Below are 22429 nucleotides of genomic sequence, written 5' to 3'. Positions count from 1 at the left end.
CCCCCCCCCAAACCACCCTATATTGGGACAAATGAGGTCGTTGTTAGTCTGGGCATCCCTGGTTTTTTAACTGTTGCATCCAGATTTTTTGTCCAATCAATGCAAGAATGTCCTCTTGATATATTTTTCTTGTGTGGATGTGTTGGATGTCTGGTTGAGCATAAGCATATTTCTAAGGCAATGCTATGGACTAATATACTGTATAAAGCCCAAATTGCATATGTTGTTGCTTCATCAAGATCAGTGATAAAACACATGAAAATCTTTAGGTTTGAATTTGTAATGAGAACCTGTCACTCTGTTGGTGGTAAGTCCATTTAGGTGTTCTTAATTGATATTGTTCAATGCGTAGTTTTTACCACATTTATGCACGAGTTAACTACTCCAGTAACTGAGATATAACTTTGTCTCATAGAGGAATTAAATGTATCGACCAAATGGATATGAATACTAAATCTTGGGACCACTTGAGAACATTTTAAGTTCCAAGTAAAAGGATATTCATCCCCCCAGAAAATTATTCTTAGCCATAAACATGGTATTCTAAATGTTAAACCAAGGACTTTGTAATTTGTATAGGCATATGTATAAGGCAGTGTAGGGTGGCTTCGATTAATTGAAACATGGGTTTATATCCAATTAGAGTTTTGTAAGAGCTTTTGAGATTAGTTTCCCAGGTGTTTTTTTTTTTTTTTTTTTGGGGGGGGGATCAGGAATTTTTGGTATATAGTCACTTTATTTCTTCAAAGTATTGAAAACTAATGAGATTTGAGGATTGAGAGTAGGATTTTAATATTCAAACCTTTTTAGCTTGATGCCAAATGAAACAAGCTCAATATTTTATTGTGTTCCTAAAGTGTTCTTAAATTTCTATGCAGTGATTGCGAATGGTTTCTGCAAGAACCTGTGGTTGAGAATGTTTCCAGAAATATCCATGGTTGCAAACATTATTGAATTAAACAATATGAAGGAGCCTTTCGAAGTTGGATCAAATAGTTCTTTGGAATGGGGAAGTCTGAAGAGGGATCATCGAGTTTATGCTCTTTTAGCTAACAGCTTCACATCTTTTAGGAGACAAAATTGCATTTTAGAGGCCATTGGTGCATCCAGTACTGATAATTATCCTAGAGAAAGTATTGACAACACCTTGGAACCAAATTATCGCATTCAGAAGGCTTCATACTGGTCAAGCAAAGGAGAAAGCAATCCTGAAGTGCCTGAGACATTAACTTATAGATTGGTGTCCGGGCTGTGTTATAACTGAAATCAGGATACAGCCATTCCAAGGTTACTCACTCTCTTGATATTTTCCTGGTTTTGTTAGCATGTTATACCTTGTTCTTTAAGTAAAATTATTTTTTGTTTATCAGCATTTTTTGAGTTTGGTTACCCTATATATTCGGCCAAGGCTGTGCGATTTCGAATGGGCTATCTCAAGGAACCACTGGAAGCAGGGATAAATCACATTAAACAGCCTTCAGCAAGTCATAGATACATTGAAGACAACTTCATGGCAACATATGTTTCGCCAGAGTTCCCTATGGCCCAGGTGCGTTGATAGTAATAATGTAGTCCTCAAACCCCCGAAAAAAACTTTCGCAGGTTAAAAGGGTTCAATTTTACCACATCCACACTGACTGTAACTTTTAACTCACATTATTCATCAAACTATTGGGAATATAAAATTCTTATGGTTCACTGCAACCCTCTCTCCCTCTTTTATTAAACTCTAAGAACCTTACAAAATAATAGAAATGGGCAATGCTTTCTCTTCTTTTTTTGGATAAGTGAAATAGGCACGGCACATGTGGATTGGATATCCATCTAGGCTTTATAGAAAAGGGGCTTATTATTCGGAAGCTCCCCATATGAAAGGTGGGTTGGCAAACCATGTGGACCCCTTTAGGCCTGCCTCTTCACTTTGGCTGCTAAAAAGCCTGTAAGAAAATGAAATATTTTTTTATGGATAAATATGAAAATGTTAAAAGGGATGACAATCTGCTAATCCAGCAATCTGCTTTGTTTGAAAATATATTACTTTTCATAATCAGAATGGATTAAGTGAACAAATTAAATTGGAACTCTCTTATGCATATTTCCAAATCCTATGATGTGATGCATTTGGAACAACAACAAACCACTGCATTTTGTTATGATATTCCCAACCAAGGTTGTGGAGTGGCTTCAATCGTTGCTTCTGTTTTTTATATTCTATTATCAAGGGCTTTTAGGATAGCAAGCATTCATTATAACTATTAGAGCCTGTCCTTTGTATTCGTGGAATTCTGCAGGTTGAGCTATTGGATAGGGTCCAGAGAGAAGAAATTGACGGCTTATTCTATATATGGTAGGTAACCTGACTGCCACCTGTTTTTTTGTGCTGTTTCATATGGCAGCAATTTTAACTAGAATGCACTCTGATGCTTGATGGGGTGAATCTACTTAACTCAGACTTTATCCTTGCCAAAAGAATTAAAAGGAAATGGAAACATTGTTTTGTTTGGCCACACCCTTTGAGCCTAGATAATGCCCAGAGTCGTGTACTAGATAGGAAGTTTTAACTTAAAAATCTGATACCTTAGTTCATGTAGCAAGCTTTCCTTTTTTCTTTTCTTCTTCTTTTCCGTCTTTTTTCTTTTTTGGGGGTGAGGAGGGGGGAGGAAAGGAGGTTGGGTGGGGAGTTTGTGGTTAGAACTTTAAGTAAGCGTACCCAATGTAGATCAAAGCATAAAGAGGAAGAGGACAAAAATTAAATCATTAAAAATATTGTTCATGAGTATTCTTCATGTGAACGGTTACATGAGTTACAGTTCACGTGAACAGTGATTTGGGTCCATATTTTCCTATTTTATTTCTGATATAGTTTTTTCAATAAGTGTCTATTTTATGTTTTGTCTTGGACAGCAAGCTATATACTGAGACTTCTAGAAGACTTTCTTTGTCTACAGTTTTGTTTCCTTCATAGTTCATTTACATTTTGTAAAAAAAAAAAAATTGTCTTTCTCAGGACAAGCAATTTACTTTCCAGTTGGAGTTACCAAGAGTCTTTATTTCCTTTTTTGTTTGAATCTTCTTGTACAAGAAAGAGATCTTTCTTAGTTTCTTTTTCAGTTTTTTATTCTATTTTGATTCTTTCTTGAGAGGCAAGCTGATGCGGATCAAGGGTTCTAAAACCGCTCTTGGATCATTTATGGGGCCACCCGAGTGCTAGATGGCTCAATGCCTCAATTACAAGAAATATTGGCAGATTTGTAAATTATATTGATGTTTACACACTGAAAGTGGCGAGACCATAAATAACTAGAACTTAAAAGGCTATTGAGTATAAGAAGAGAGAGGTGATGCAGGTGCACTACCTCGGACGGAGCCAAACCCATTTGGGTATCTAGATGGAGATGAACCAGATCCAACTGATTTTTGGATCCATAGGACGGTATGCGTGAGTGGTTATATATTTAAATTCGAATTTGAAATTTGAGACGTGGCCAATCTTGAGTCCTAGACCATTTCTTAGATATCCAAATAAGGCAATTGTCACATTATACCTCTCTAGTCGGGTGGACGAGTCTTTTCCTCTTTAAATTACTTGATTGTTGCTGCAATTGGACTATGAGATTATATCTAATATTTGCTTCTGGTTTTTGGTGTATTACAGTGTGTCTCATGTTAAAGTTGGTCGCCCACTCTCACCAACATTCGATGTTGAAATCCAAGATCACCCTGGAAAGAGTTGAAAGACTGGAAATTGCATACTGAAGTATTATCATTGAGCTTTGCATGGCTCTTGCAAGATCATCTGAGGACGTCTACACTTGGAATAACAGACAGATTGGACACCGCCGAATCGAAAAGAGATTGTATCGCTTCCTGTCCTCCCCGGACTGGCTCGCAGCAAATCCAAATGCAATTGTCCAGCACCAAGAAGTCACCAGTTCAGATCACAAGGGCCTTAATACTGAGCACTGAACTCCAACAACCTTCCTTTCCCAGGCCTTTCCGCTTTGAAGCTTTCTGGGTTCAGGAACCCTTCTTCCATGACCTCGTCACCCAGGCTTGGACCGTTCAAGCCTCCGGATCTCCGTCTCATATCCTCCAACAGAAGCTCTTCAACCTCACCAAAGTGCCGTATCGCATGCATGTCTTCAGGTTAATGCAGAGGGGTGTGAGTTGGGAGCAAATGATTATTAATACATTGCTGGGGATTGTAGCTGTTGAAGTCAATTATGTATCTGATGAAGCTGGTTGAATAGACCCGTTATTTGTATTTAGTTATTGCCAGATTCTGCTTGGTGGATCTGGACTATATGTAGTCCTTCTGGAACTCTTCCCACAGATGACCTTACTGTTTAAGATTGCCAGGAGGCTGGGGGGAAGCCTCTCTAGTGTTATTTCTCACTCTTCTGTTGTGGGAAACGTATGTCCTAAACTTATATAAACCCATAGAATCTTTCTCACTAAAGCTGTGTTTGGTAGCCAAGAGAAGAAAAGAAAATAAATAAAAAGAAAAATCTAGAAAAGAAATGACATGGTAGGAAATAGAGAAAGTTTGTATGTTTGAGTTTCACTACCATTAAAAGAAAAGAAAAGAAAAGGTTATGTATTTTTTTGTATTTTTTATATTCTTAGTAAGATTTTTTTTTCTTGACATTAAAAGAAAACTTTACAATTCTGGTGAATTTTAAAATTCAAAAAGAATCTTCTCTTAATTCAGGAACATGTCAAGCACAAAATGAGAATTTTTTAAATCAAGAAAAAAGTATAATGTTTTTTTTACATTTTTCTTTTCTTCTTTCAACTACCGAACACACTAAAATGCTTCAGATCACATCCCACTTGGCAGAGCTGATTCCTTGTACCTGGTAAATACATGTTGACAAAAACAAATGTTCATGAACCTTCGCAATTTTTTCATCTATAATATGTTCCTGCAACTCTACCCCTCTACTTTTTAAATGTTATTTTTAAATTTACATTTGGATTAAAATACAAAATAAAAAATGATGGAAAATCAAGTGGCATAACCATGTGGGGTGGTACTCAATAGGACCATCTAGAGGCTGCCGTTCAACTCATAATCCTTTTTTTTTTTTTTTTAATGAAACAAAAAGGGTACTCCTTGGTAGTGATCATAACCCTCAGGACAAACCCCCATACGACAAGCAACACTTCTACAAGACCAATAGACGATAATAGGCATGCCAAGACTTAAACCCACAACCAACCAACTCGAGCGGTTCAACTCATAATCCTTAATCCTTTAGGAGAAGGGGCTTTAGCGAGAGGAATAGCAATGGCTTTAAATGATGATTCTATCATTAAAACTTGAGGATCATTTATGGGTGAACAATACAAACACTGTTAGGATTACAAAAGTTTCTTTGTTAAGTTTGAAAACCTCACTTTCTTTACAATCTAACGGAGTCTCATGAGAAAGAAATTGAGAGAGAGAGAGAGAGAGAGAGAGAGGTATTCGCTATTACGTATTTCATGAGAGTTTTTTCAGAGGTGAAAGGAATAGATTACACTTCCCAGAAATGGCAAACCCGCAAAACTGCCAACCCTAGCAAACTAGACAGACCGCTAAAACCAGCAATTCGTGGTTGACACAAAAAAAAAAAAAAAAAAGCATGACATTCAAGCTTCTGTACAAAGCTACTTGCTAGGATAGTTGCCGCCTCAACAGTGTTGTCACTACGGCCAGTAAATAGGATATCAGATCACTTGGTCAGTCACGCTCACGCCTTCCAGCCATAGCTCATGTCCCCAGGGTCACTGTTAAAAATCCCATTTTCCGTGAACTCTTGAGAGATATCTTGAACCATTTCTGATAGATGTAGATTTTGTGGCAAATCAGGTGGTGGTGCTCTCTGATTAAAGCTATTGTTTCCACTAACTCCACTACAGTTGCTGTTGGAGGAGGCAGCCTTGAAACTGTTGCTCCTTTTTGGAGCCATCCCCATACCACCAGTAGATGATGCATTGGCGGCAGCAGCAGCAGGAGTCACAGAATTGTTCCCAAACCCCACTAATGCACTAGTGACCATGCCTGTGCCACCCGCAGGCCGAATTTGCAAGCCACTACCACCACCACCACTTGCAGCAGCAGCAGCCCCATTGACGCTATTGAAGACATCCTCCCCCACATTTCCATTTGCATTCTGCCCACCATGGGCCTTCTGTGGTTGCTGTTGATGCTGCTGTGATGGTGGCTGCTGCTGTTGTTGTACCCCACCTCCATTATTACTCATCATATCCTGCAACATCTGCTGGATCATGTGCTGGTTGCCTTGGGAGGACTGAGGATGGTTCTGTTGGATGATTTGGTTACTATTAGCATTTAGTGACTGCTGTTGCTGCTGATGAGGATTTCCCAAGCCATTAACTGGAACATTCTGCATGGATACTGGTGGCAAACCAAGGCCTTGGAATGCAGAAGATGGTGCCTGGTTAGAACCATTGAAGGAACACAGAGCTTCCTGTTGAAGCATGTTAGAGTTTGAATTCAAAGAGTTCTGTCTAAGCAAGTTTGGGTAATTGCTCATAGCAACAGCAGCCTGAGCTGAACCATTCAAGACTCCACCGCTGCCAACCATGTGGTTACTGTTTGTGTGATTGCTCAACAAACTAGGATTCATTACCATTAGCTTATTGAGTGTGTTACGGTCAGTGGGCAGCCCTTGAGCACTTGCTACCTGTTCCATTTCCTGCAGCTTTTGCATCTGCAACTTGGCTGTAGCAGCCTGTCGAGGATAGCTCTTCAAGCTCTCTGCAAAGATATTTCAGATAGGAAAGGAAATGATAACTAATCATAAAACATCTATATTCACAATATTTAAAGTTCAGAAAGGCCTTCTCAATCAACCCAATATTTCCGAACGATCCCTATCTATCCAATATATATATATATATATATAAAGAACACCAAATAACCTAGAGCATTGGACAAGGATGCCTATATTTGTTCAGAAACATTAGAACCTCCTTCCTACTACCTAGGGAAACCATCTTCAGAATGGACTCTTTCTGAGATGAAATAGAAAAATAGCGATGTACTAGTGTCATATTCACAAGATAGAGATGGAAATGATTAGTTTGCAATGGCATCAAGCGCAGGACATCATGTTTATGAGATGATTTGTTCACGAAGGCATCAAGTGCCGGACATATCCAATTGTGCATGCACTTTTAAGTCCTAATAGAACTTGTTAGGCCATACAGTTCATCTTGAACAAGAAGCCAGTCGAACTTCAGTAGAGACTTTGTTTCTCATATTGAGAAACTACTACATCTAGAACTAGACACTGCTAATTTATAATTATAATGGAAGGTAAGTAATTCAAGTATGATCTAATGCAGGAGTAGATTACAAGTAACTAACTCCGCAGTTTATAACTCCAAATAATACAGAAAGGAGCAAGAAACAAAGAAATAATACCATCAAATTAACTCCCAAGGATACAATATCCATATAGGAGCAAAACCAGCCCAAAATCCAACCCGATAGGAGAGAGAAAGACCTTCTATAGAGCTGGAGAGAGAAAGGTGCGGCCAGGTCTGTGGGAGAGTCCAATTGAGCTGCACTTTTCAGTGTAGATAGTCCTTAGGGTGTTGGTGTACGATGTCTTGTATTACGTCGCAGTTTAATCCAGGGAGTACTGATGCACCTAGACAGGCAGGACGGCGGTCCCATTAACCAGTTAGCGGGCCGTGTGGGTTGCAAGGGGGGCAGGAGGCCCCCCTGCATAGCAGGGGGTGTAGGGAGGCACAGCCCCCCGCTCGAATTTTTTATCTGAGGCCAATTGTGTACTTTCCGGATTAGGGTTTTTTCGCTATATATTTGTAGCGAAGATTTCTTTCTCTGCAATGCAAGCAATACTGAGAGGTGTGAGGACGAGCGCTGTACCCCTATTTTCCATTGATAGTGAAGCAGGATCTCATTTCACCGGGGGCGTAGGCAACCTTGTCGAACCTCATAAAATCCGTGTGCATTGTTTGTTTTGTTTTTTCCATCATCTTCTGCATCATTTTAAGGTTGCGTTTCTACAAATTGGTATCAGAGCTCTAGGTTTCCGTTTTCCAGGGTTTACTATCACGATGGCAGGGAAGGGATCGAATGTCAAGTATGATATCGAGAGGTTTAATGGGAAGAACAATTTCACCCTCTGGCGTCAAAGGATGAAGGATCTTCTGATAGAACAGGGTTTGACGAAAATGTTGTTAGAGAAGTCGAAGAAACCTGCAAAAATTACTGACGAAGATTGGGAAGAGATGGAGGAAAAGGCGGTAAGTGCTATTCGATTAAATCTTTCTGATGATGCCCTACAATATGTTGTGGATATTGAATCTGCACCGCAATTATAGGCGAAACTTGAAAGCATCTACATGATGAAGTCCTTAACGAACAAGCTGTTCGTGAAGAAGCGATTGTATTCTCTACAGATGGAGGAAGATACGGATCTATTAGAGCATCTTAACATGTTAAATCAGATCGTAAGTAAACTTGCAAACCTGGAGGTTAAGATCGAGGATGAAGACAAGGCGTTACTGTTGCTATCGTCGCTCCCAGAATCATATGATCACCTAGTAACGACTCTCTTGTACGGGAAGGAGACCCTTGAGATGGATGAGGTCACAGCTGCCCTCATGTCCAATGATACAAGGAAGAAGGCCAGTAGTACGAAATCTCAAGGAGAAGGTCCTTTCGGAAGTGACAAGAAGTAGAAAAGAGGGAGATCAAATCAGAAGGGATCTGGGAAGAGTCGATCGAAATCAAAAGGGGTAAAGGCAAAGGTCTCTTGTTACTATTGCAAGAAGGAAGGTCATCTGAAGAGAGTGCTTGAAGAGGAAGGCGGACTTAAAGAAGAAAGGTGTAGATAAAGCATCTAAGGAAGCTAGCGTGACTGACAGTTCAGATGGAGATGATGGAGATGTACTCTCTATATCATTAGGTAAGAATCAACCTTCTGATTCTTGGATTTTAGATTCTGGATGTTCATATCATATGTGTCCAAATAAGGATTGGTTTGATACATATCAATCATATAATGGTGGGTCTGTTCTAATGGGGAATGATGATGTATGCAAGACCATTGGGATTGGCACTATCAAAATTAAGATGTTTGATGGGATAGTAAGCACCTTAGCAGATGTGAGACATGTACCAGAATTAAGGAAAAACTTAATATCTTCGGGGGCACTTAACTCAAATGACTGCAAGTACATAGCAGAAGGTGGAGTTCTCAAAGTTATTAAAGGTGTTATGGTTGTCATGAAGGGATAGCTAACAGGAAACCTATACAGACTCATAGGGAGCACAGTTACAGGTGGAGCATCTGTGACTACAGATGCAGTATTTGATACAGATGATACCTATCTGTGGTATATGCGGTTAGGGCATATGGGAGAAAGAAGATTGATGGAGCTTCATAAAAGGAAAATGTTGAAAGGAGGGAAAACTTGTAAACTGAACTTCTGCAAGTATTGTGTGTTCGAGAAACAGTGCAAGGTTAGTTTCAAAACTGCAAAACTGCAAAACATAAGAGTAAAGGGGTGCTTGATTATGTACACAGCAATGTATGGGGTCCTTCAACAACAAAATCTAAAGGTGGGGCAGAATAATTCGTGACCTTTGTTGATGATTACTCAAGAAAAGTCTGGATCTACTTCATGAAGCATAAAAGTGAAGTGTTCACTAAATTTAAGGAATGGAAGGCTAAGGTAGAAAGGAAGACAGGAAAGAAAATTAAATACTTGAGAACAGATAATGGAGGAGAATACACATATAAGCCGATTCTAGAGTAATGCAAAGCTGAAGGGATTACACGTCACTTCACGGTTCCAAAGACACCACAGCAAAATAGTGTAGTTGAAAGGATGAACAGAACACTTCTAGAAAGAGCTCGGAGTATGAGGCTGAATGCTGAATACAGGGTTGAGCAAGAGATTTTGGGCAGAAGCAGTGAACTTGGCATGTTTTCTCATCAATAGGTCTCCATCAAAGACGATTGATTGTAAAATTCCTGAAGAGGTATGGACAGAAAAACCAGTAGATTATTCTATTCTAAAAATATTTGGTTGTCCAGCCTATGCGCATGTTGAGAGTGAGCAACGTTCCAAGTTAGATTCAAAGTCTAAGCAGTGTATCTTTCTTGGTTTTAAAAAAGGCATAAAGAGATTCAAGTTGTGGGATCTAAGTTTACAGAAAGTTGTGGTTAGCAGGGACGTGTTTGATGAGTCTCATATGGTGAAGTCAAATTACAATTCACAAGCAGTTGATGAAAATAAAGAAGGTTCTACTATGCAGGTAGAGTTAGGTGAGTCAGAAACAACAAGAGAGAATGAGTCATCAAGTAACTTATCATGACAACAGGAAGCAGTAGAAGTTCCCTATACTGTGGCAAATGGTAAAAGGAAGCATACTCACAAAGCACCTGTGAGATACGGGTTTGAAGACATGGTTGCCTATGCCCTCACTATAGGTACAGGTGATCCATCTTCCTACCATGACGTTTTGAGTTGTGCACAACATGATAAATGGATGGCAGCTATGATGAAGGAAATGGAATCTCTACAGAAGAACAAAACTTTGGAGATTGTGAAAAAACCCAAGTGAAAAATCATTGGGTGTAAATGGGTCTTTCGTAAGAAAGAGCAGTATCTGAGAAAGAGCGTGAAAGGTATAAGGCCAGACTCGTAGCCAAGGGCTATGCACAGAAGGGGATAGACTACAATGAAATATTCTCTCCAGTGGTGAAACACACTTCGATCAGGGTACTACTTGCTTTGGTGGTCATGTATGATTTAGAGCTTGAACAACTTGATGTGAAAACTGTATTTCTTCATGGTGAGTTGGAGAAACAGATTTACATGGAACAGCCTGAAGGTTTCAAGGTGCAAGGAAAGAAAGGTCATGTTTGTCTGCTTAAAAGGACACTTTATGGCCTTAAGTAATCTCCTAGGCAGTGGTACAAGCGCTTTGATTCCCACATGATGAAGATTGGCTACACAAGAAGTGAGTATGATAGTTGTGTTTATTATAAAGTGTTAAGTGATAATTCCATTATTTTGTTGATGCTTTATGTTGACATGCTCATTGCTGCAAAGAACAAACATGATATAGTCTCTTTGAAGTCTTTGTTGAGTGCTGAATTTGAGATGAAGGATCTTGGTGCTGCTAAGAAGATCCTTGGCATGGAAATCCTTAGAGATAGAAATGTAGGTAAACTTTGGGTAACTCAGAAGAGGTATATTGAAAAGGTGCTAGAGTGTTTCAATATAGAAAAGGCTAAGTCGATTAGCACTCCGTTAGCTGGCCACTTCAAGTTATCTGAAAGGGAATGCCCAACAACACATGAGGTGGAGCAGATGTCTCAGGTCCCTTATACTAGCACAGTTGGGAGTCTTATGTATGCTATGGTTTGTAGCAGGCCGGATTTGTCTCATGCAGTCAGTGTTAGCAGATACATGAGTAATCCAGGGAAGGAGCATTGGAATGCAATTAAGTGGATCTTCAGATATTTGAGCAAGACTAAAGATATAGGTGTTATATTCAGTGGCAAGAGAAGTTCTACAGAATTGGCAGGTTATGTTGATTCTTCTCTGCTAGTGATTTAGACAATAGGAGGTCTACTATAGGGTATGTGTTTACATTGGTTGGTAGACCTATATCATGGAGGGTGATGCTTCAGTCTATAATTACATTGTCCACTACAGAGGCAGAATACATGGCGGCAGTTGAGGCTACAAGGAAGGAGTTTGGTTGGCTGGACTGGTTCGTGAGTTGGGGTTGGAGCAAGGAGGTACAGTGTTACATTGTGACAGTCAGAGTGTCATACATCTTGTAAAGAATCAGATGTTTCATGCAAGGACAAAGCATATTGATGTGAGATTTCACAAGATCAAGAAGCTTGTGTCAGAAGGCAGTATTCACTTGAGAAAAATTCATATAGATCTCAATCTTGCAGATATGTTTACGAAGCTAGTTACTACAGAAAAGTTCGAGTTCTGTTTGGACTTGATTAATATTACTCATTATTAAAGATGAGAGACGCACCAAACAGGTGTGGGTTTGTACCTCTAATGAGGTACAAGGATGAAGACATTTACATGTTATCTTTCCAGGAGGCTCGACAGAATTCAAGCCAAGGTGGAGATTGTTGGTGTATGATGTCTTGTATTCCATCGCAGTTTAATCCAGGGAGTACTGGTACAGCACCTAGACAGGCAGGACGACGGTCCCCCTGCATAGCAAGGGTGTAGGAGGCGCAGCCCCCGCTCGAATTTTTTATCTAAGGCAATTATGTACTTTCCCGATTAGGGTTTTTTCGTTATATATTTGTAGCGAGAGTTTCTTTCTCTGTAATGCAAGTAATACTGAGAGGTGTGAGGATGAGTACTATAACTCTATTTTCCATTGATAGTGAAGCAGGATCTCATATGACCGGGGACGTAGGCAACCTTACCAAACCTTGTAAAATCCGTGTGCATTGTTTGTTTTGTTTTTTCATTATCTTCTGCATCGTTTTAGGGTTGCGTTTCTACATAGGGAGGGTACAAAAACCCCCAAATATGAAGGGCTTTTGGCGGCTGGTTATGGAGTTATGCGCTTTCTTGATTTTCAAACCTAGGAGAGAGAATGTGAAGAATTCTGCAGGAACAGTAACTTATCTTCTTCACATAACTTTCAAGAGAGGATCGATTGATCTTCTTAGAGTATAGAACCAGTCCTCCAAAGGATCTGCAGATCAGATCTCAAACTTGGGCAGCAATGAGGGTCGATTGGCTTTAAGAACAAGAACTCTTTGGCTGACTGATTCTGATTTTGTATGCTTTAACAGGTCTGAACTTCTAATAACGATAAACAGAAAATAAAAATAGAAAAAGAAGAATTGATGGAGGGTTGAGAAGGGTGAAAGAGAATAAAGGAATGGGAATCTCACCCCTCAGGTTTTGGGTATCACACCCCTCAAAGGTTTAGGCATCTCACCTCTCAATAATAGTTTTTTTTAGTTAAAGAGAAATCACTCAATAATTCATTCATTCAAATCTCCAATTATAAGTAAATAGGCTCATGTATTTATAGAGGGCAGAATAGCAATCAAACTACTACTAGGAGCTAGTTTCCCAATAGGACTAGACATTTCTACTACAACTAGGAGCTAGTTTCCCAATAAAACTAGACACTCCTACTACAACTAGGAATTCAAAATAGGACTTGACTTTATGACTCCAACATGGAGTAGGAATAACTAACTAATAGTCCATATAGGACTTTACAACCTACCAATGGCCTAATAGGCCTTTATTGAATTAAATAGCAACTAACTAAACTAATGAATTAAATCCCATTTTTCTACCTTCTACCCATATTTTAAGCTCATTAAAGTGGCACATTTCAAAGAAAACCCATGGGATCAAAGGCCCAATACATATATAACACAACCCAAGGCTTATTTACAATAAAATAAGCCCAAGTGACTTATCTACATCATGATCGCTGATAGAAGATCGCCACTTTGCCACCCACAGTTTTCATTTGGTGCATTAAAAAAAAAAAATACAATGATAGCATCAAGCGAGTTACCAATAGGTCCAATATTTTGCTCCCGGCTGAAATCTATCAAGTCTTTCATACTATTTACAACTTCAGCTATCTGTAAACAGAGACAACAGGCGTAGAAAAAATATATTTAAAAAAAAAATTATAATAAACATCAGAATGAGCAGGAAAATACATCAAATGACATCACAAGATACCTGCAAGCACCGAACATATCTTTTCGAAAATCCCAAGTCATTCAGTGACTGTAACTCTAGATTCCTTGCTAGCTGGCGCCCAGCTGTCAGGAACCTAACATTTTGAAAAAGAAAAAAGTCAAAGAGAGAAGAAACCAGAGACAACACCAAATTCATGTCCACAGTCAAAATTCAACCCTCAGAACGTGTAGAACTAAACATTATATGCAAAAATGTTAGTCACATGTCCCAGAAAATTAAGCCACAAGCAAGAGAGAGAGAACGTATAGAGAGCAAATATGGAACACCCTCACTCAAAAGGATGGACCAGCACACTGTACATGTAAACAAACACACACATTATGGAGATATTCTGAATAACTAAGCATAATTCAAAACCCCTTTATGCAGCTACGACCACAATACCAAACTTGACCTCTTAATAATTGCAAATTGTTAAAATCTCTGAGAGATTTGAGAAGGGGAGTGTGCAAGAGAGGCAGAATGGTGGCAATCCATTTTTAAACAAGATAAGCATCTAGTTTATCTTCTCCACTGAGGGTGGAAAATGATTGTTTAGAAATATTGCTAATTTTACATTTGTTTGACATTAAAAATGGATTAACGATCCTTTTTTGGTTCTCAACAAAAATAACAACAACATCCAAAACCTTATCCCAACTTAATGGAGTTGGCTAAATTGAGATTCCAAGTAAGGACGAGAGCGAGGATCCATGCAAAAAGATTTGACAGTTTATCCAAGGCAGGCTGTCCTGATAATCACTTAACTAAGAAAATAGAATACATTAGTCACGCCCTGGAGAAATATAACATGTCATTTACCACAACTGAACCAATAGAGCCATCCTCATAAGCTTATCAAGATGGCCCAAATATCTGCCACGTGCCAAATGGGCCCCAAATTTTGTGGACAAAGTACACCCTAAGATCGCCTTCCTACATGTTGTGTTTCATCCCAAATATAGTTCGCTAAGTGGCTAAGTAAATATTGAATATATAAGGACGACAATCGATATTACATAAAAGGATGAAAAATACTAGGATGCATATATATCCACGGGTGGTGTTCGATTGAATTTGAGTATGAAACTTGACACATGCCTAATCCATAAGGTGTATAACTTCTCCAACAATCAGTTGGCCAAAACCAACTGTCGACAAGGCTAAGAAATGGTGGTTGGTCCTGATAGGGCTTATCAACGGACCATCCTGATGATATTTTGCCTCTTTTTATTCATAGTTGTCAAGGCATCACCTATCAACAAGTGGGTCTTCCAAGCCCACAGCAGTCCGTCGCCTAACGGTGTTAGGCACCTAGGTCCCAGAATCCACCAGAGAAAGGAGAACACGCTGTTCATGCAACTCCGACAGTCACCTTGACTCAGAATTCGATTCTGGTGACTGACTTCACAGGTATGTGGTTCCGGTGACAGACATCCCTCAGGTTCATTTTTCTCCTCTTTTTCCTTTTCTTCTGTTTTCTTTTTCTTCTTCACAGGTATGTAATTCCCGGCACCATCATCAATGTGGAATGCTGGAAAAGAAGAAGCACCACCACCACCACCGCCAAGAGAAGAAGAAACAGAAGGTGTACACCCCACCCCCACCCCCACTCCCACTTTACACATATACCCAGCTTTATATGGTGGTTTATGCATATACCCCCACTTTAAACCTGATGCTGATCTGGGTTTCCTAAACCTGACTCAGATCGCTTATGGACCCACCCAATTAACAAAAGTCCAAACAAATAATATAAGCACAATGGCAAACTAGTAATAACCAGAATTTTCTAAGGTTTAAATGGGTAGGTAAAGAAGAGAGGACCTAATAGGGATTAGGATTGTCAAGGACATACTTGGAAGCAATTGTAAGGTAAGGGATAGAAAGGAATAAAAGTAGAGTGAGGGTTAACTCTTGAAAAACAGAAATAAGAATTAAAATAAAACTCAATATATGAGACTGTCTTCAACCTCGCAATGGCACTTCTTATGGAAGACAGATCTACTTCAAATTGGAGATTTCAATCGATGGAGACCCTTTCAACCGGAAATTTCAGGCAAGACTTCATAACATTCAGGCCTCTTAAGAACATCCAAGCACAGCCCCAAACTCTCAAGTGTTACACGAATAAGATGATGCGGAAACAAAGCTGGGCGGTGAAAGGGAAACCAAATCTGGTTTCTGCGTTTAATCTCATACCAGGAAGGGTTGTAGGGGACGAAATCCTAGGGATTAGGTCGACTAGGGCAGATGATCCTTTGCCCAAAGTTTCGGAACGAATGGATGGATTTGTGATGAGATATACTGCATGAAACTCCACTCAGATGTACCACCACAAAACACAGAGTCGAGCTTTATTTTAAGAAATAATTGCAACAAAAAACTAATAACGCTAAGTAATAACATGGGAAGGAGAACGATGAGATCGAAGCAGATAATATAGAAGGATGCGAGAGAGTAAATACCAGAGAAGGAGAGAAGGAGAGAAGGAGAGAAGAAGAATTGAAGAAGAATCGAAGAAGAAGAAGATAATAAGAGGGAGAAAAGAAAGGTCACAGAACCTGTTATGTTATCATGCCATTCTGCTCACAATAAACAAAAACTCAAATCCCATTCATTCAAAACTACCCATCGTTTGATTACAATGCCTGTATTTAAAGAAATAAATACATTACCAATAAATAAACATATAAGGACTCCTAATTTTAACCTAAAACGGAAAGTAAACTTGACTCTAACTTGGACTCATAAACTAAAATAAATCCTAAATCAATTCTACCAATAATTAGCCCGTTAAACAAAAACAGAAATTACAAGATAAATCCAAATAATAAATACTAAACCTAATTAAATAAATAAACAAAAATAGCCTACTGGACCCAAAATTCAATTGAGTCCGGTTCATCTCCATCTGGGCTACTCAATGGGTTCAGGCCGGTCCAAGAAATTGCTCCTACATCAAAACCCAACCCTCCCTTACACATATACCCCCATTTTATATGGCAGTTTGCACATATACGGATATACCCCCACTTTACATGAAACATCTAGGCGGCAAGATGGCTAGGTGGCTAGGTGGCTAGGTGCTTGACCACCACCTTGGGTCGCCTTGTCGCCGTGACAAATATGATATCATTAGTTTACACTCTACTAAAGATGAAAATCTATATCCATCCTACCAAAGGTGAGAGAATAAACTTTGGGATGGAAAGATGCAATATGTTCCAACAGATATAACACAATTAAGTCCCCTTAGAAAGAACGAAATGTCGCTAAGAAGTAGTACAAATATTAATTAACTCACATATTGCAGTTAGTCTGCAGATCCTGAGCTGACAGACCAGCAGATCCACTTTCAGCAACACTATTTTGATATTTCTGTGCAACCTGTAGCAACTGGTTCACCTGCAAACATGAAGATGTTTTTCAATTTGCAAGATCATCATATTACAGTGTCAAAAACAACTGGTCTATAAGCAAGAATGCATTCAAACTCCAAATCATCATTAGACTCCACATGATTCAGAGAAAGCATTCATACGTACTGCAGGATATCTTTTCCACCTTTCTGATCACAGACAATAAAATTCATTTAAATGGCAGTATGTGAAATTTTTACAACCGAAGATCTAGAACCCCCCCCCCCAAGAGAGAGAGAGAGAGAGAGAGAACCATCTAACAGGGAAAGACATTGGAAGACAAAAAACAGAAGAGAACTTGAGATACTACCACATCTGATGACAAAAAAAAAAAGTTGAAACAAGCAAATGAATCATGCCATCTGACTCTGGCTAATATCAGTCAGCTCCTGATGGCACAAAATGGAAGACCATAGGAAACATGAAAACTCTAAGAAGCCTAACAACTTCCAGGAAAAATCAGAATTGATACCCGACATGGTTCGAAAACTCAGTGATATCTCGCTGAAATCTCAGATATATATATATATATATATATTTTAACCAAATCAAAATTACATATGTAACACGAAAAAACAACTTCGGTCATATTTCAGTCATTTCGTTTTGAAATTTTGTTCATTTTGGCTAAAAAAATGCACTATTTCGTCAAAATTTCGGTCATTTTGCTAATCTTAGTTTCCACAACGGGAAACACTCATATTATTTTTAATTTCAATATGGTCTCTCTTCCCTCAATTGTTTTGTGTGTAGTTTCCATAACTAGAAAAACTCCTATTATTTCTAGTTTTCATAGAGTCTTACTGTCGTTGTATAATTTAACTTCATATCTATTATGATTTGTATGGACTATGATTTAAACTCTTTAAATTCATAGATAACTTATTTTTTATGATTTGTATGAACTATGATTTAAACTCCTACTTGAATGGTGCAGTAATTGCACGTATAAAGCCAGAACCATGTAAGAATTCTATTAATTTATGTCTTATCTTCATCATCCTAATTACCCACTTCAATTTCTAGATTAATTGTATACATTTTCTTCATTATTATCTTCATAATTATCCACTTCAATTTATAGATACCTAAACTTAAACAAATGTAGACTGCAAGTAATGCAGTGATATAATGATTCTTGTGTAAGCAATAGAATATGTACAAAGCACGCACATTAGCATTTAAGTATGTTTTGGCTACTTTAAAAAAAAAAAAGTATGTTTTGGCTATCTATTGTAGTTATTTATTTATTTTTTTTTCTTTCAATTGACATTGATATTTGTCTAGTACCTGAGTCCAATAATAACCCTCGATTCGATTTAGAGGGTTCAACAATAATGCCATGGATGGAAACTTCAACATCTAAGTTTGCTTTTTATTTGCAACTAAGTAGTGGGTCACGAGGAAAACTAAAGATCATACTCTGGTTATTTTAGTAATACTATTCTGGTTATACATTACAAAGAATATGATCTGTTTAATATTACCATTCTGGTTACTATTCCGTTTAATTAATACTAACCAGAATAGTTTAGTAATACAAACCGATCATGTTCTCTCAGTTTAGATTACACACTACTTAGTAATATTTTGTTTTAGTAACTAACACACACACACACACACACACACACACACACTACTTAGTTTTTCTTTGTGACTTAGTCATAGAGTCACAAGTCTATATAGCAAGTTTAAAGGGTATGAATATGATAAAGTCTTATTCAACCCGTATGTATTTTACCTTTTTTTAGTTGGGATAAAGCTATGTTGTTTTTTTGTTGTTGTTGTATGTGTTTTACCCTTTTCCATGAGATTCTACTTCTAGCTTTTTGCAATTTCCTCTTTAATTTTGGGGCATATTTTGGTGCCACAGTGTCCCTGTGGATAATTGTGTATTTTACAACCCACCAATTTTGCTACTTGGTTGAGAACCTAATAGGGTTCCTTTTGTAAGTTTGGTTCTTACTCAACCTATACAGTATACAAGAAAAGGGGAGGGGGCCCATATCTTTTTATTCCCTTCTCTGTCTGAGAATTGAGAATGACTAGCCTTACATTGACAAATCTGAAAGACTAGAGAACCAAGTGAAAATAAAATATTATACTTGTTTCCAAACTTGCTTTGGTCGAGCAATTGGTCTTGATTGTGTTACTCAAATCCTTAGCAATAGGCGAAGTATGAAATGTTTAATTTTAGATTTTTAGTAAATGATGGTGGATCCTAATCTAGATGTCTATATTTTGGTAGTTCTTCATAGATATTGGGAGGGTTAAAATAAAGGTCACTGGTTCTTTGGAATTAGTATAGACAAACTTAATTTTTTGTATTACAATAAAAGTCTTGCACACGACCAGACGACGATCTCTTACCCATTAGTTTTAGTCAGCGCATAATATTTGCCACATTTGTTGAACTGAGCATGTCCTCTCTTCAAATCAGATTCTGCTTTCTTTTCATTTGTGTGTGTGTGTGTGTGTGTGTGTGAGAGAGAAATGATCACTTTTGTAACAGTATTTTCATAATTATTTTATGAAAGTGGAACGGTAATGGAATTTTCATAATTTTTAGTTATGGTGGCATGAATGATAAATAACATTCACATAATCATCTGGGTTAATTGTGATAGTAATGATATTTCTGTAATTATTCAATTCATTCTCAATTTAATTCAGTTTGTTACAAGGGTTAGTTAGCAAAGGATAAAATACAATTAATATGAGTTTAGACAACTCTCTCTTTCACCAACATAGAGACACGTACATACATTTGCACATGTAGTTTTGCTAGTATATATATATATATATATATATGGCAGGCTGGTCCGGGCTGGGTTCAACCTAAGGCCTCAGCCCACGCCCTGCCAGGCTTAGGGCAGGCTTCGACTGGCTTGGGCTCGTGGGTAAAACTTGCACCCCTAATACTGTCCATGTGTATAGAGAACCATATGCAGGTAGACGTGTTCTCAAATGATTTCCCTACAAAGAATACCATAGAGGAACCAAAAGAATTCAAAACGGCCATGCACATGGCACAGTATCAACTAGGGCCACAAGAAATCAGACATCTGGGGTTCCACTCTTGCTTAAGGCAATGAATGATAATTCTTAATTTTTGGAGTTGTTTGGTTCCACTAGCATGACCCTCATAAATGAGCACCCTACTTCTCATGAATGACCATATTACAAAGGATGTGTTCCAAAACTGAATTTACCTCAACACTTAAACTCAAATTTGAGCAACCTATTTACCACCTAGTATAAAAGGAGAAAACAGAAAGAAGTTCTCTATAGAAGCCAATATCTCAACCCATGAGAAACATGTACTAACCTCAAGGCAACCAAACGATTTTTCAGAAAGAAACATAATTCAGAAGAATGTCTATCAAAAGATTGGCATTCATATCCGATACATACACCATTTGATTTACCGAACCAAACACCCCCTTAGGGTCCTCTGCTTGGTGCATGGAGGTCCATTGTCATAATTCCCATAGAACATTTTTTCCCTCCCTTTTCTCCTTATCTTCTGTCTTATTTATCTTAAACCATACTCTTCACACAGCCAATATTCAAACCACCCTACATCAACCACTAACAAAAATACTCTTAAAAGCCCCTGGTAGGGTTACCTAAAAATATTTTGAAGCGGATTTTTTTTACAAGTAACCCATTAAAGTGTATTATTATCCTTTGATCAGTTATGCATCAGAAATGAACGATTGGTCTCTTATGTATCCTTCTAGCCTTAGAAATGAATTAAAGTACTGAGCCTGCCCAAGCTTTCTAACTTTCACATTGCTTTAAAATGGGACTTCATCGCCTTTTGATCATTTGGGCAATCCATTAAACAACAAAGTGAAGTACCTGTGGTGTTACCAGCCTACGAGGCAAAAGTTCCTCATGACGCCGTGCACAGAATTCCCAGGACAATATCTAGAAGGAGGATGAGTCACAAGTGTAAGAGATCCAACAATATGCCAATAAGAATGAAATCCATTACCATGATGTGTACATGATGTCCTTACTTTCAGCTCAGGTGTAAATATTATACGAAGTTGACCTTCACGAACTACACGAAGTTGCTCATAAACACTCTCTTGAACTGCTTTCCCATACTCCAGCATCATCAGTCCTGAAGGAAACCTACATTCACGTGGCAGATCCACAAACAAAAGTTCATCGATAACACCACTGTCAAACTTGATTTTATTGAGCCGGGGGAGAACTTCGAAAGTTGCCTCTGTTTCAAAGACAAATAGAAATAAGACAAAAGAAAGAAAAATACCTAATATTATAGTCGGATAAAAATACGGTCTTTTGGAATACATTCACGCCAAAATATAAATAGATCATATGACTAATATTAAAAGTAAGATGTTGGAAGTGGAGCTTCAGGGAGCACACTGATTTGTGTTGTTTTATGTAGACTATAAATGTCACCCACCTTAACTATAACACACAATAAGGTAGACATCTCTTATAATATAAAACAGTTCAATAGTGAAAACAGACAAGAGTCATTAAAATATTGATTTCACTACCAATAGTAATATACAATCATGTAGTATATGATGGTCTTGACAAGTTCATCTGAATGTGAATTGGAAGATTACTAGTGCTAGATATTGCAGAATGCACTTCATCCAAATATCAAATTTCCACCAGAAAGAAGTAAATCCATTAATCACAGTAGCCCAGTAAACTCTTGAAATAAGGCCCAGCAATTATCCGTTAAATTTCCCAAATATTCTAGAAACAGCTGAAATTTACCAAAAATCCATAGAAATTGGGCATCATAAAAATATATCATTCTGATTAAAACCAAAATTTCAGCCCAAAAAAAAACCCCTGCATGTAGATGAAAGCACCCTTTTTCTTGATATTAAAACCTCATAATCAACCTGAAAGTTGGCTCCTTTTCCAACCCTTCCACACAGCCCCAAAGTACAACCAGTTCCAAAAATTCGAATAACTCACATCAATCCATCCACAAAAAAACAAAAAACAAAAAACAAAAACACTCACATCAACATGCCATCTGTGGGGCATATGTGAGCCCCTCCACAGTCCTATGTGACCATGATTTAGAGATTGGGAATGGATGATGCGGATCCGGGTTCCAAGAACAGGAATCGGATCGCTTAGGGCCCACAATAAAGTAGTAAATTCAAAATTTAAAGAATAATGGCAGTTCTGTAAATAAACTGAAGTTTAAGGGAATGGCAATTAAGTAATTACCAGAAACTTAGAAA

General features: G+C 38.1%; 1 protein-coding gene and 1 pseudogene across 2 annotated transcripts in view; one reads left to right on the top strand and one right to left on the bottom strand.

Moving 5' to 3' along the window:
- LOC122081570 overlaps nt 1–4459 on the top strand; it is a 5430-nt pseudogene extending 971 nt beyond the window's left edge.
- A 994-nt stretch (nt 4460–5453) lies between these two features.
- Nucleotides 5454–22429, bottom strand: part of LOC122081658 (probable transcriptional regulator SLK2) — a 20205-nt gene continuing 3229 nt past the window's right edge. For both annotated transcript variants that reach the window (XM_042648849.1, XM_042648850.1), the window contains 6 exons: nt 21203–21417; nt 21042–21110; nt 17063–17163; nt 13756–13849; nt 13583–13652; nt 5454–6766 (listed from right to left, as the gene is read on the bottom strand). In XM_042648849.1, the coding sequence (XP_042504783.1) occupies nt 5736–6766; nt 13583–13652; nt 13756–13849; nt 17063–17163; nt 21042–21110; nt 21203–21417 (1580 nt within the window). In that variant the 3' untranslated portion in view covers nt 5454–5735. The remainder of the gene's footprint in view (nt 6767–13582; nt 13653–13755; nt 13850–17062; nt 17164–21041; nt 21111–21202; nt 21418–22429) is intronic.

This window comes from Macadamia integrifolia, chromosome 6 (genome assembly GCF_013358625.1).
Source record: "Macadamia integrifolia cultivar HAES 741 chromosome 6, SCU_Mint_v3, whole genome shotgun sequence".
Lineage (NCBI taxonomy): Eukaryota > Viridiplantae > Streptophyta > Magnoliopsida > Proteales > Proteaceae > Macadamia > Macadamia integrifolia.
The sequence above is the reverse complement of the archived record's forward strand: the minus strand, read 5'-3'. Positions and strand labels throughout refer to the sequence as shown.